Source organism: Sabethes cyaneus, chromosome 2 (genome assembly GCF_943734655.1).
Source record: "Sabethes cyaneus chromosome 2, idSabCyanKW18_F2, whole genome shotgun sequence".
NCBI classification, from domain to species: Eukaryota; Metazoa; Arthropoda; class Insecta; order Diptera; family Culicidae; genus Sabethes; species Sabethes cyaneus.
The window spans coordinates 15,195,295-15,210,788 of record NC_071354.1 but is presented as its reverse complement, the minus strand read 5'-3'; the positions used below and the strand labels follow the sequence as shown (position 1 = coordinate 15,210,788).

The 15,494-nt window shown below is 40.9% G+C and overlaps 1 protein-coding gene across 2 annotated transcripts in view; it reads right to left on the bottom strand.

The window, feature by feature from the left end:
- LOC128733810 (serine/threonine-protein kinase ULK2) overlaps nucleotides 1-14,786 on the bottom strand; it is a 71,220-nt gene extending 56,434 nt beyond the window's left edge. For both annotated transcript variants that reach the window (XM_053827617.1, XM_053827618.1), the window contains exons 1-2: nucleotides 13,910-14,786; nucleotides 4,299-4,472 (exon numbers count right to left, since the gene is read on the bottom strand). In XM_053827617.1, the coding sequence (XP_053683592.1) occupies nucleotides 4,299-4,472; nucleotides 13,910-13,999 (264 nt within the window). In that variant the 5' untranslated portion in view covers nucleotides 14,000-14,786. The remainder of the gene's footprint in view (nucleotides 1-4,298; nucleotides 4,473-13,909) is intronic.
- Nucleotides 14,787-15,494: the final 708 nt, after the last annotated feature.

The window sequence follows — 15,494 nt, the reverse complement described above, 5'->3', positions numbered from 1 at the left end:
AGTTCTACGTTGATGGCTTAGGCAATTATCTCTTAACACTTTGGTTATCAGGGAGAGAACTCCTTATGGACATCCCTTGATCACTGTAATCGTGACCAGGAATGGAAGATCAGTGATTTTGATAAAACCTGTGAGTTATTGCCACACGCACAGATCACGATCCGTACAGATCATGACAAACAGTGATTTTTTAGCGTTGATCACAAGATTTTGTTCTCTAAACAGTGTTTTTTTATTAAAGCAGAGAAGCGTTTGGTGCGAAAAATGTTAGACTGAATACTGGGCAAGTTTTCGATCTGCGGCTTCCTGGATCCTGGTTTTCTTTGTTCTCTAGCTGTGTTTAGTTTACGAAACTGAAAAGTTATAAAAGTCTTTGCCAAGCTACTACCAACAAAACAAAAAAAAGTTTGTTCCAGTACGTTGTGTAGTTTCTGAGAAAAAGGTACATAAAGTTTGAAAATCGTGGTTTTCTATGAGCGGCGTTTTATTCCGCCGAAGTTGTCCATAAACGCCTTATTTTGGAAGTGTTCCAGTAAATTAACTATCAGTAGCCATTTCAGTAATCTTTTTTTACAAACAAAACATGTTAGAATACAGTCGAAAGTTACCGTAACATGCATACAAATTTTCATTTTTATCAGTTTTAACTGATTTTCTGGGGTTTTCTAGAAAAATCAACTTTTTAAAACCTCCCAGCTTTTGATGATTTAACCTAAGGCAGGGCTGTTAAATAACGTATGATCAAAGTTAAATTTGCATAAAAAATGCAACGATTTTTTAATTGCAACATATTTATTTTTGTTGTCAACTTAATTACTCAATCACAACAAACAACAGCAAAGCCGCTATCGATTTCATTGCGTGTGTACACTGATTACCGCACTTAACGCTATTATCCTGCTCAAAAGCCACCTGTCGAGTTCGATAGCGACGACGCCGCTAGAACTTACTCAAGTTCAAGCTCACAAAGTGCCTACATAAAAGAAACGTACTTGCCATGTCAATTCTAATCGAAACGCGCCAATACAGCTGTAAACTAGCCGATACAGTTATTCTGTGGTAACAACTAAAAGCATACGTACGCTGCCTTCGGTGTCCTTGAAGGAATGCGCGTGTTGCGGTAAACTCGTTTCTTGCGTTAGGCAGGCAGGCAGGCAGGCAGGGTCTACGGCCGTATTGCTTGTTCACGTTCACAGAGCGTGCGAACATTTTTTTTAGCAGATGCCCGCCGCTCTCGCGATTATTGGTAATTCGAATCGTACATTTCTGGGGCAAGTTATAGCCGGTTACTTACGATCGATAATTGATAATCTAACCGTACCGAACGTACTGATACGTTGTATTCCTTGCACAGGAAACAACTACTGTGGAAGTAAAGTTTTCAACACACACGCACAGCGCGGGTGGCACGGCTCCGTTACGGATGATTAATCTAATAAACAGAGTTCAGCACTGTTGATTGGACTGAAGAATGATTAATATTGTTTTCCTCCTGTGGAAGTACTAGAATTGGATTTTGATGTTTGATATGCGTTATCAGGTGACCTGATTTTGATTGTAAAAATAGCAAAATAGCAAAATACCGTCTACTGACATTTGCCTGGAAAAATTGCTGCAATGACTGTCGCAGAAAGTATAGACGCAGTCAGAACCCGCTGCTATTTCACAATCTCTTTTGAATTTAGTCTATGTTTGCTGCTGCGTCATGTTGTTTACTTTTATTTCTCAGCACCTGTGCAGCGGTATATTTTTTTTCCTGCAGTTTTTTTTCAAATGCGTGGACATTCCACTGGACTGGACATGCACAAAGGTTAGCGCGTCGAAATCAAACATTCACCACACTAAAGAGCGTTTGAATCTGCGAATCTAAATAAGAAGCAGAAGCAGCCAAAACGAACCCCGGAACAAGGAGCGTCGATCAGACTCCGAGTGCCAAAACTGCGCGATACGATGGTTGCCGGGTACAGACGGTTAAATATAGGTGGAATTAGACTATAAATCCTTGCTAGGGCCACGATGCGAGGAGGGTAGGTATTAGAGCCTGGAACATCATTTAAAGTCGAAAAATTTGATAAAAAGGCTATGGTCTGACAAGCTATTTCTGGATACGGTAAAATTTCGCAACCGTTCATTAGAACTCTTTCGATAAACAGCGAAATGTACGTTAAGAAGTGCTTACAAAAACAGTTTCTACCTATGATTCGTAGCCACAAGAATCCTGCCGTCTTCTGGCCAGATTTGTCGTCTTGACATTACGCGAAATCAACGGTCGAGAGGATGTAACTTTCGTTTCAAAAGTCATGAATCTAGAATTCTAGAATTAAAGTGAATATTTTAAGTATACTTAAGCATCATTAGGACCATCTGGGTCTGTTGACTGGTAACAAAATAAACAAACAAATAAACAAATGAATCCCTCTAATTGCCCGAAAATTAGACCAATTGAAGAATTTTGGGCATTGATGAAGGTACATCTTAGGAAACCTGCCTCTCCAGTGGAAACTATTCAACAATTTGAAAGGGGCTGGAAAAAATGATCAAAACTTGTTGCTAAGAAGTGGGCAAAAGCGGATTATCCAGGGGTGCACTCGTCGTTTGTTTATAGAAATTACTCCTCATTACAGATAACAGATATAAAACCCGTAAAACCGTAAAACGTCGAATTGATTTGAAGTACTGAGGATCGATTGCCATACAACATTCAACTAGATTCGTCGAATTAAGTGTAATTTTTCTTTTAACAAGGAGGAACAACTGTAATATTTTTACTCATCACTCGAATAGTGTAGAAAAAAATGTCCAACAAAACGGAATCTTTTCCATGATTCACCGATGCAAATTTTTCAACTTCGCTCCAGGACTCATTTGTATAGACAACGGAATTAGCATCAAGATATCCGGTCCTCTAATTGAATACAGTTCGACGACAGGCCAGCCTTCGTTGAAATTCATTGACCAAGCGCCTATACTAATTGACTTAAGGCGTTCAGTATTCGCGTGTCTGCTGTGCATTCGAATCGGAAGCAAAGACGGCCCACCGTGGTGGAAACCTTTCATATACTCGGCGCGAGTTCGGCAATCAGCCGAAACTGGCTTTCTGCGCAATTTGCTACAGTAAAGTAAACACGCCGCCGCCGGTGTCCGTCCTTTTGGCGAGCGAGTGTTTTTTTGCTGTTTACTGATGACGTACGCTTCGACGGTTACCGATTGGAGCTGTTTACTCCTTGCTAAATCACCCGCACCATGGCTTGAAACGCTCGCCGGCCGATCATGGTCTCAATCACGTTCGTGTGTGTACGATTTCCATGACGTGCTCCGTTATCATGTCCATGGAGCTGGTCGGTTCACTCGGAATCAGACGCGTGTGGGTCGATGTTTTACAAATAAAGAAATCCGACAACATTGCAACCAGCTGGCAACGTCGTCGACGGTATGATACAAGCAGCAGCAGCTGTGTTTTGCCGAACAAAATCATTTTGTTGCGGATGATCAGTTGGCGATCACTTCCAGCGCCAAACGTAAAAAGGAGTGTTAATCTAATTAAACACCGCTAAAAACCACACTCCTTGAACTCATTTGGATGATTATGAGGGGGACAAAGAGGTTTATTTTGGAGCACTCTCAGGATGTTAACCTGGTGTAATCATTCCGAGTGTCAGACTGTTTACTACAGACTTGTTTTCGAGAGGATCGAGCAACACAAAAAAACCCTACGAACGACTTTCAGTTTAGGGACTTGAACCTTTCAACCTGAAGTGTTTTCGCTTGAATCAGTGCTACTAAACATTATCATCACCAGGTTAAAGGGCCCGGTCTATTACGATGGATCGGAGTGCAAAATATCTCGACCCCGACAAGGAGTCATAATAAACACACTTTCTTATTCAACGACTACCCTTTCTCGGACAAATCCCAGTTAATGTACTGACGAAAGAGAAAATTAACTTCTGGATAGAACATAAAAAATTGCTTCTCATAATAACAGAGCCGGGCATAACAAAAAGGTACTCTCCTCCATTCGGCAGCAACATGAATAATGCTAACAGAAGACTAGCGGCATGTCTGCCTGCAGCTTAAAATAATAATTCTTCCCCGTAGATGAAAGTGAAGGAAATATACACAAAACTGTCCACTCTACGTGTGTGCGATAAATCTTTTCAGCACGATTGCCTACCATACCTTTCCGGCGGTGGAGGTGAGGACATGACCAAGTGGGGGCAAAGTCATTACATAAATAAATGTGCGGGGGGGCATGTGTACGGTGGATGGGTTGGTAAGAGCGAGGGTGTGTGACTTACCTCCATCACCAGGTATACGTTGTGATCCTTCTCGGTGCAGGCCAGCAGGGTGACGACATTCTCGTGGTGCAGTGCACTGAGCTCCCGAAGGATTTTGATTTCCTTCCCGAGCAGGCTCTGCGACTTGGCGAGGCTTTTCTTGGTTATGCTTTTAATCGCGACCGGGAAATGTTTCTGAAAAGAAAAAAAAAATGTGAAAGGAAGAGAAGGATAAGATATTCTGTGCGAATAAACGAGCATACACAGGCACACACACTGCATAGAATAAGAAAGAAATTTTTCAGGATGAACGGAAAAATCAATATCTGGAGTATTGCCTGTTTGTATATGTTATTGTTAATCTCTCGTGTCTGGGCAGACTTCCGGTGTCTATTTGCAATTTGCCAGAGAACATTTATTCAACTACCTCGAGAGGTATGATGAGAGGTTTATGTTTGATCGATTATATTCAAATGAATGTATGTAAGCTCTGGGATAATCAGGAGTGTATTGTAAATTGATGAATTATCACAAACTTTACGTTTTCTAAAATATGTTGCTTATTCCAATGATTGCTTCCACCATTTACAAACAAAGTTTGTCATTCTTTTACATAAATATGTATTTCTACTGTAAGTTGCAATCTACATCAGTGCTTATCTGGGCTGCGCATAACAACAAAAACGTCCCTTTTGTATCCCCCGAAAATAGAGCAGAAAATTGTTATTATTCTAATGGGGAGCAAATGTTTTTTGCATTTTAAACCATTGCTATTTGATCACACCAGCATTAAAAATTAAATAAATCTGCTTCGAAATATTGACTTATCTTTGCTGTATATGTCATTTTTCGTTTTCATATATATTAGCCTTATCTCAAATGGTCTATTTTAATTTAGAAATTTCGAATATTGTAGACAAACTTTTTTGATTTGAGATGAAGTTGATGTTATAGTCTGGCCCTGCAATTGTCCTGCACTCTAAGTCTGTCCTATAAAAAAAACAGAAGGTCAAGTTTCGATAACGGACCTAGGCTTTGCTTTGAAGTTGATGTTATAAGTATAACGTGCGCGGGTTGCGTAAAAAAATTGATTCCTTCTTTCTGGCTGTGTCTGAAGGAGATTACGACGTAACAGTGCTTACCGAAACGTGGCTTGACGACCGCATTTTCTCGACGCAACTATTTGGAAATCAGTATACCGTGTTCCGGAACGACCGCTCTCATCTGAATAGTCCTAAGGTGCGCGGTGGAGGTGTACTGATAGCTGTTTCCAATAATTTTAATTGCCGCATCGATCCAGCCCCTATCTATGACACTCTCGAACAGTAGTGAGTGATTATAGAAACGTCGTGTGCAATTGTCAGTGTGGGTGTCATATATTTGCCCCCCGACCGAAAATCTGACTCTCAGCTTATTCAACAGCACATTGATTCAATCGGTTCTGTGTTGTCTCGTGTGGATCCACGCACATTAGCGTAACTTCGGCGACTACAACTGGTTTGAACTGGGTTATTTCAGATGATGCTTTACCCATAGTGGATACGATGCGCTCACAAATGCCTGTCAGCTGCTGTTCCTTGTTAGACGGTTTTAACCTGCATGGGTTGACTCAAATCAATACCATACTGAATCTGGACGGTCGCATGCTGGATCTCATTCTTGCGAACGATTTAGCTGTGCCCAACTGTGCCGCATCTGTTTCGCATGAACCGCTGGTAGACCTGGAAGCTTTCATCCTGCTATAGCTGTGTCGTTAAATCTTCCTCTACCAGTGCTGTACGACCAGCCTTCTCAAGATCTAAGATTGAATTTTCGTCGGTCTGACTATCTAGCACTCAGCGCTGCGTTTCTGATGTTGATTGGAATATATTTTTCGAAGCCTCCCCCAGTATTGACGATGCCGTATGCCATTTCAGCAGTATTATTGAAGCCGTCAACAATCGGATAGTTCCTGTTCGTGCACTGCCGCGTAAGCCAGCGTGGTCGAATGCACGCCTAAGCACGCTTAAACGCTTGCGTTCAGCCGCACTACGGAACTACTGTTGCCATCGCTCTCCGTACTACAAGCTTCAGTTTAATATTGCAAGCCACCAATACCGTAGCTACAATCGTTATTTGTACAACCGATATGTGAAGCGCATCCAAGATAATCTTCGCCTGCAACCGAAACAATTCTGGTCATTTGTGAGCGCAAGGAATATGGATTTCCGTCGTCCATGTTTTCAGGGAATTGCGTCGCCAAAAGTGAACGTGAGAAATGCATCCTTTTCGCCGAACATTTTAAATTAACATTCAACGACTCCCTCGCTTCTCGCGCACAAATTAAGGAAGCCAGCAACGTAGCACCACGTGACGCTTTCCCATTCGACCTGCCCCATATTAATACTGATACCGTTATTGCTGCATTGGGTAAACTGAAGACCTCGTACGCAGTTGGAGCGGATGGCATCCCTTCTGCGGTATTGAAACGATGCGGTTCTGCACTTAGCTCTCCTATCGCCAAGCTTTCGAATATGTCGATCCAGCAACGCAAATTCCCTGACCGATGGAAATTTTCTTATCTTTTTCCAATATATAAAAAAGGTGATAAACGCGACATAACTAATTATCGCGGGATCACGTGCTTGTGCGCTTGCTCAAAACTTTTCGAGATAATTGTTAATGATGCTTTGTTTGCTTGCTGTAAATGCTACATTGACGCTGAGCAGCATGGATTTTTTCCAAAAAGATCGGTAACCACAAATTTGATGCAGTTTGTTTTCCGCTGTATGCCGAGCTAGCCTGCAAACCGATGCTATCTATCTAGACCTGAAAGCTGCTTTCGACCGTGTAGACTGCTAGGACAAATGGAGCGACTGGGTGTACCTACGGACGCCATCTGCTGGTTTAGATATTACTTAACGAAACGAAATTTATGTGTCAAATTAAAATCTTCTGTTTCCAACTGCTTCTCCAATCGATCTGGAGTTCCACAAGGCAGCAACCTGGTCCCGCTTCTTTTCTCGATTTTCATGAACGATGTCGCGCTTTTGCTTCCGCAGGACTGTTGGTTGTTTTATGCTGACGATACAAAAATCTTTAGAGTCATCACGTGCCAAAGCGACTGCGTGGAACTACAGGAATATCTGAATGATTTTGTGAACTGGTGTGCAACAAACTATCTAACATTAAGTATAGACAAATGCAACATAATTTCGTTTCACCGAAAGCGTGCGCCAATTGAACATAACTACACTATTTCGGGCCACTGCCTCCTCCGTGTGCAATGTGTCAAAGACCTGGGAGTGCTGCTAGACAACGAGCTAATATTCAGGCACCACTATGAAAGTATCATCTCAAGAGCTAATCGCCAGCTAGGATTTATTTTCAAAATTGCCGATGAGTTTCATGATCCTCTCTGCCTTAAATCGCTCTATTGCTCTCTTGTGAGATCGATCCTAGAAACTAATAATTCTATTGTTTGGTGCCCATTTCACGCCAACTGGTGCAACAGAATAGAAACGGTACAGGAGAAATTTATCCGCTACGCGCTTCGCCATTTGTCTTGGAGTGACCCGCTGAACCTGCCATTTTACGAAGATCGCTGCCGACTTCTTGGTATTCAGCCTTTGGTGTTGAGACGACGAATTGCCCAAGCTGTCTTCGCTGCGAAGCTTCTATCCAATCACGTGGACTGTCCTTCGCTACTGGAGCAGTTGAACATATATGCGCCTGTTAGGCAGTTACGTCAAAGGAATTTTCTGTACCTAGAGCCGCTAATTTGGAGCTCAAAAACCTGTCAGAATTATGTGCCAACGTTTCAATGAAGTGTTTGAGTTATTTCACTTCAATGTTCCAGTTCATGTTTTTCGAGAGCGACTAGTTAATGTTTTCAATAGAAGCCAGAATTATTTTATTCATTTAGACAAACTGTCAGATGGATTTTTTGTAATAAATAATAAAATAAAATAATAATAATAATAATAATAATAATAATAATAATAATAATAATAATAATAACAACAAGGCCACCAGAATCCAAAGGCACACAATGTCTCACTTCACTTCCCCTACACTGCTTTCTTAAACATTCTCATTTCCACAGTAATTCTACTACAACGTCGCGGTAGAATTATATAAATAGTGCATTGTCCTACATACTTCGTTAATTTGTAAACTTGGAGACTCAAAACTAATTAATTTTCTCTCGCAATTCAATACAATACGCAAGCACAATTCAGTACAAAATAAAATTTTGGTAAAAAGGCAGATTTGACACAAAAGTATCGTAATCTATATCATGCGTTTTGCAATTTTTCATGGAATTATTCAACATGTTTTTATGTTCTACAAAATCGGTTTGCCTTTTATATTGCCGATTTAAAACCTTTTCGAAAATTTGGATTTCGGTCTCAAAAAAATTATTTGGAGAAATTTATGCAAGATTTTCTTAGTGTCTAAATCTTTCAAATGACTATTTTAAAAATTTTAAAATACTATTTTGAAGCCAGTGGCATAAACCATGTACCTAGATATATTATATTTCAAAGGGAGACAGTAAATTTTTTAGACAAAATTCTCCTTGGTCGAAATTGTTCTCTCCATCCAACTCTTTTTCTTCATCTATTACTCCAGGGATCATGCTCATTCCTGTGAGGACCTCAGTCAACTTCCATTACACAGCGTCAAGTTCTTCGTAAAGTAATTGATATGATTCTGCGTGCTGTACTGCCACTCTACGGTCGACCATTTGGGCCTTGAAGCTCGAATTTTAGTCGATAGATTTATTACCAGAAAGTGTGTGGACTCCGAGCCAAAATCAAGGATTTTTCTGCTACTGTACACTAGAATCTCTTTTTACTTTTTTTTCTTTTTTTATTTTACGTGAATTCTTTTCACGTCCGCTTTTTTACGTCAGAAATTTGAATTACCGTCCTCTCTTTTTACGTCTAAAATTCGAATTACGATTTTTGTTTTTACGTGCAAGATTTGAATTAACGTCCTCTCATTTTATGAGCGGTTTTTACGTCCCTTCAATAGTAAACGTAAGACGAGGCTTGAGTGTACTAGATTCGAAATTTGGTATAATCATCAGAACGAAAACCTAGTCTCCGTTCTTTCTGGCTCTAGAGACCGAGATTAGTTTAAAAGCACTCAAGCACGGATAAAGAGCAGTTCGCTCAATCATTAGTGATTATAGTGCAAAAAGAACGAAGTATGGAATACGGAAAAATACACTTGGACGCTATCACTAGGGATTAAAAATACTGGTTGCAGTGATAGAGTCCTGAAAACGTTCTCAACTACATTCGCTAGTTGGTGAACGGCTGGATAATACGTACCATCGATGCCCCACGTACTTGCAGAAATAAAATAGACCTCACAGTGGTCCCCGATCTTTCATCCAACAACTCCTACCACAACCACTTCGTGAAACGAACCGCAATACGAGCCACCTTTGTGGAGATCGGGTACCCAACTCCAGTGGAAACAAGCAGGGAAGGAAACACTAAAGCGAACGCTAAGCGTCTGAAAGAGGAGTAACCTTGCCAGCCATGAGCGTCTGTCCCCGTATCAGTTGCGGCTCTGGACGGCTCTATATTCCAGGTTAGGAGTAGCTCACGACAGTGTCTTATGCGGAGCGCACGGCTGAATTGTGTCTTGGCACGAAAGCTAAGCTGGTAACCACATTACAAACTCACTGGTGAGTGGAGGCCTTAGGTAGGTAACCTACCTGAACAATAATTACTGCGAATATCCAAGCATATCACGGTCGGAACATTTGGCAACGACTTTGACGACAAACAAGGGTGACGAATGGAAACTCGGTACTTGGAATTACAGGTCGTTGAATTTCGCAGGTGGCGACTGCAGGGAATCTGCCGCAAAAGAGAGAAGGTTTGGAAGATCTGCGGCGAAAAGCCCAGTTTTACCAGTGCGGTTGCACTACCAACGAACTGGGAACTGGGGCTTTGTAGTGTTGGGTAGAAACCAGGATCACGTGATAGATCTGAAGGCGGTCAACGAGAGGATGTGTCTATTGAGAATAAAGGGCCATTTTCTTCAATTACAATATTATCGTTATAGACAACCCGTACGAAGACCCGACCCGACCCGACGTAGACTCGACGATAAGGAGAAAGGAGGAGAAAGCTGGAGGCAATGTCCGACAGCCGTTCGCCACGGGACATCAAGATCGTCATCTGGGATAAACGCCCAGGTCGGTAGGGAAGAAATATATAAATCGGTGATATGGCCCCATAGCCTGCACATCAACACGAACGATAACAGCCAACGATCTATAGCCTTGGCAGCTTTCCGAGGTCTGAAGATGCAAAGCATCTTTTTCCGGCGCAAAGATATCTAAAAAGCCACCTGAGCAACGTACAATGAACCAGATTGACCACGTTCTAGTAGTTGACCGGTTCTTGTCTAACGTCACGAGCAGTGCAGATATTACCTCTGGCCATCATCTAGAAGCAGAATGATTGTCAATCGTATACTAGACACGTTAAAACCGTGTTCCTCGGCTGAACATTAGGTAGCTAGATAATCCGCAATCTGTCGAGAACTACGCGCGAATACTGGATGAGACATGGCTTTCTTCCGAGGAGTTAATTGTTTCAACCTTCGAAAACGGTACAATACACTCGGCCACCGGATAGGCCGCCCAGCTAGCACCAACTCGTATATCAATGTACGAAAACTCGAAATCGTAACTAAAGCTGGATAAAGTGGGATCAAGTTGATTTTTTGTCGTAAATAATGATAATGACTGACATACATACGATTTTCAGCACAAAATCGTAGAGTAGTACAGAGCGACTCGCGCTTAATCGGATATTATCGTATATAAATACTTGTATAGTCGTAACGCTCAAAATTATTCGCAATCATGTATATCGCCTCCAAAATAGTACGGATATGCCAATTTTGCGAATGAAATACGATTTATTTAGCATGTATATCTGTACGTAATGCTGATTTTTACCTTTTTGCTCTTCTACTATATATTTATTATACATATGAAAATGCTAGCTGGGCGCTACCGCGGTATTAGGTAAGGAGCCCGGACTATACGAAATATTTGATTTGCTGTGGAATGCAAGCGGTGCAGAGAAAAAAAGACTTGGAAAATACCTCTAAGGAGAACTTGACCAAATACCGACGAGCATGTAACCAGCTGACCATGATCCTGAGGAGTATTAAGCGCTAGAAGAAGGACATAGATCATGAAAAATTAGAACGAGCAAGTTTTACGAGAAGATGAACCAATCTGGTAGGGGCTACATACTGAAACCTGACATGTGTAGGGAAGAGGAAGGAAATTTGATCACAATCGAGCACGGGATGGTCGACAATTGGAAGCAGTTCTTCGATAAACATCTCATTCCAAGTTGCAGAAGGAGGCAGAACGGAAGTTATCATAAGAATGCCCATGGAAGATAGCATCTGATCTCCAAGAAGTTCAGGTTGCAGAAAAGTAACAAAGACGCCACTCAGATAAAGACCGCTTACCAGCATAACTTTACAAACATGGCCGAGAAACGCTGGTAACGGCTCTACGCTGGATTATTTCCAAGATTTGGAAGGAGGGGAAACTACTGGAGGAATGGATGGAAGAAGTTGCTATTCCGATATACAAAAAGTGTGATCGACTTAACTAATGTCGCTGCATAACGGTGGGACTCTTCCAGATCTTGTTATCACCGGCTCTCATCAATAGCACAAAGTTTCATGGAGAATTATCAGGCGGGCTAATTATCGCACTACCACAGATCAAATTTTTACCATCCGACGGGTCTTGTAGGAATATTGGGACTACAACGTGCACATGTTTATTGACTTCAAAGCAGCATACGAAACGGTCGATGGAGACCAGCTATGGCAGATAATGCACGAACACGGTTTTCCCGACAAACTGGCACGACTGATAAGAGCTTCATTAGATCGAGTGATGTGTTTAGTGTGCATCTCGGGGACACTCTCGAGTCGCGACAAGGCTTATCCTGAATGCTTTTCAACATTGTTCTTGAGGGGGTGTTCCGTAGATCGTATTCGTGATCTATGCTGTGCTTAGTACTAGCACCGGTAGTTTGACCGGTAGGGTTGTATCTATCCCGATTCACGGACATGCGATTTTGCTTTACGGATTGTTCAATTTTAACTTTACTTCAAACAGTTTTTAACCACGATTAATAAACACCGAACATGTAAAAACAATGTAGAACAGGTTTTCTCCACATCATGACAGTTTGGAGAGAATAAAAATAACGATGTCGTTAGAAATCATTCCGGCAGTGCAACGCCACATTCAAGATTAGTACATTTGGAGTAATACACTAGCTATAAAAGGTCTCTTATGATTGGTGGCTTCAACAGTCTACTCACTGTCCAGATTTAGATGGGCGTTAATTATTATCCCAAATGTTTCAAGACGATTTTATGCTCGTCACTAATCACCTATACGCTGTACATTTTTTAGGTTCCTCCTCCGTTTAACCGTGTGTTTAACCACCATCAGCTTTGGTTTTTGCATCCATTTTTCAATGGTGTTTATTACAATTAGAATGAAAACGCCCGCCTATCCATCTCTATCTCTTCAGGTGGTTTTCGGGTTCGTTGCGAGATAGTGCACTATGAATGGAATTTTGTACGAACTCCTACCGTGCAATTGATTGAACTGTTTCATATTTAATATTTTTGAAACGATGGTTTTACAATTGACGAAGGGACGGTAAGGGAAAGTAATGAAGAAGGATTTTTTGGGAATGGAGGGGAAAGAGTGGAAAGGAAAGTTTCATATTTGACCTTGACTTGAGTAAAAGTTTTATGTAACTGACAGGTTTTCGTCAAATTATGAATGAATAACAAATTACAAATTTGTCTCGCAGAGATCAAGATAATTTTTCAGGATCCTACCCTGGGAGTGGGACCTTCATGAGCGATTGATTGATAATTTTTCACCTGGTGCCAATAAAACGTCATTAATTGGGGCCTAAATATTGTTGTATTTTTTTACCATTGTTAGCTTGTTTTACTTAAATGGTTGTTTTCTAAAATCATTAAAAGTGATTCAAATACAGTATACAGTAAACAGAAAGCAAAACTGATCCATATTGATATTATATCTAGAGTTCTCGTTGGTCCAGCATTAAATACATTTTACTCAAAGTATTCAGGAGATGTTTACCTAAAAAGCTGCAAGAAAAGTTGTAGGGAGGAGATAAAAGTCCGAAATTTGTCACAAATTAGAAAATGAGCATTCTAGTCATGACATGTGTACATGGCAAAGAATTATCACACTTCACCCGCAACTGGCTTATCTCCTCTGTCCGACAGTAGGTGATGTCTTTGTTTACCTATTCCGGATAGTGAGCACTTTATCTCCATCGTATGTTCGCAGGCAGTGAAAGCTGAAGCGCAGTATTATTACTGTTTTGGATAATTTCAATGTGAATGAATCATATTCTTGTTTTGACCGAATGCTGCGACTTTGTGTGTGTTTATGAACGGTAACTGGGTCAGTGCAAAGTTAGATCATTATCATAATTGGAATGGTTTGCAGATTTTAATGAGACTTGACTCAAATATCGTGAATGTTAAAAAAATAATGATGTAACTTCTTTTTACCTAAGCCTAAGAAAACTTACCTCCCGGTGACGACCCTTGAAGACAACTGCGAACGCACCATGACCGATCAAATCTTTGCTATTGTACTCGAAGTTCCCAACCACCTCCATGGTTATCAGCCGGAACGAATGTCACTGCACAATTTGTATATTTCTACCACTTAACAAACTGACTTTTATAATCTTCTTTTTCGAACAACTTTCGTAATGTACGCACTATTTACTTAAAACTTTATATTTACACTTCGATGGCTTTACCCATAGGTTTTCATACATTTAGTGTGCACTAATTTTTTCTTCACATCTAAAGCTTTTGATTCGCCTGATCAAACTCGTTTGTTTTGTCAATGCAAATCTTTCATATATTTTTCTCTTCGATTCGTGAAACTTTTTCTTTATCGTGCAAAACAAACAGAAAAGCAAAAACTGGAAACTTTGACACGCAGGCTCACTTTTGCACTTAATTTTTACCAATCTTTTCAGAGATTAGAAAATTACTACACACAAGAACTATCATTCGGAAGAAAAATTACCGTGATGACATTACTGTTCCAGATTTTTGTAAAGATTCTCGTTTTTCCCTTTTACGACATGGACAGCTTCGAGTGAATCAATAAACCATATTCGTCACACACACACCACGGCGGGGAAACGGGATGCCAAAGGGTGCCCGTAAGGAAAAGCGAATTTCCTTGCACTCACACGTAAAATTTGCTTCCTTTGCGAGACGCAAAATTTTGCTTTTTCGTGCTGAACGGGATTATTTCGCAATTACTCCGGAACTTCCGTCGTTTTCCAAATCGGTGGGCTCTAGCAGCAGTAGGTTCTCTTCTTTCCGTGGAAAATGAAAGCCAGAAGCAACAGCAGCAGGGCACAACGATGGCACACAAATTTTTCCGAGTCCACCATCAAGGAAATGTTAATCACTATTATTTTTTCTACTACTTGCGGGTACGTCAGGCTATCGGTCGAACACTCGCGCTCTCTCGTTCGGGCTTGTGTATTTAAATGAGGTAGCCTGCCACTTGCCTTCTCGCTCGTTCTCTTTGTCTACAATTGTCTAAAGCAGTAGAGAACGTCAATATTTTGTTCCTTTTTTATTTGCTGTCTGCGCGAAAGTGCGTAGCAAAAGAGAAATATCGTTGACAGCTAGCGGATCGTGCACTGCTCGGGGTGAAGGAAACTCAAAGCAAGGGGTACGACACGGAGCGAATCACTTCAAATTTAAATAATAAATATATTAAATATTGTGCCTGGCTGCTAAATCTGGACTATTTTCCCTAATACCAATGTACATGACGGAACGAAACAGCAACATAGTCGTTGTTGCTCTTTCTCTTTCTAACTACAGTGATTTCAGTTGGTCGCAGTTTGATCGCAGTTTGGTGCAGTCGCACTTTCAAACTGCAGAGTCCAGTTTGGTGGGAAGCGCGGTATATATTTATGCATATAGAGCTTTCCAATTATGTGTGTAGTGGTGCTTGAAAATGAGGCAAACAACAACAGTAAACAAAAGAGATGCATTCCTTTGTCACCAAATTACAGAATGAATTTCATCTTCCGCTGGCTTAAATACCAGCAAATTTTCAAAATATGTTCTTGAATT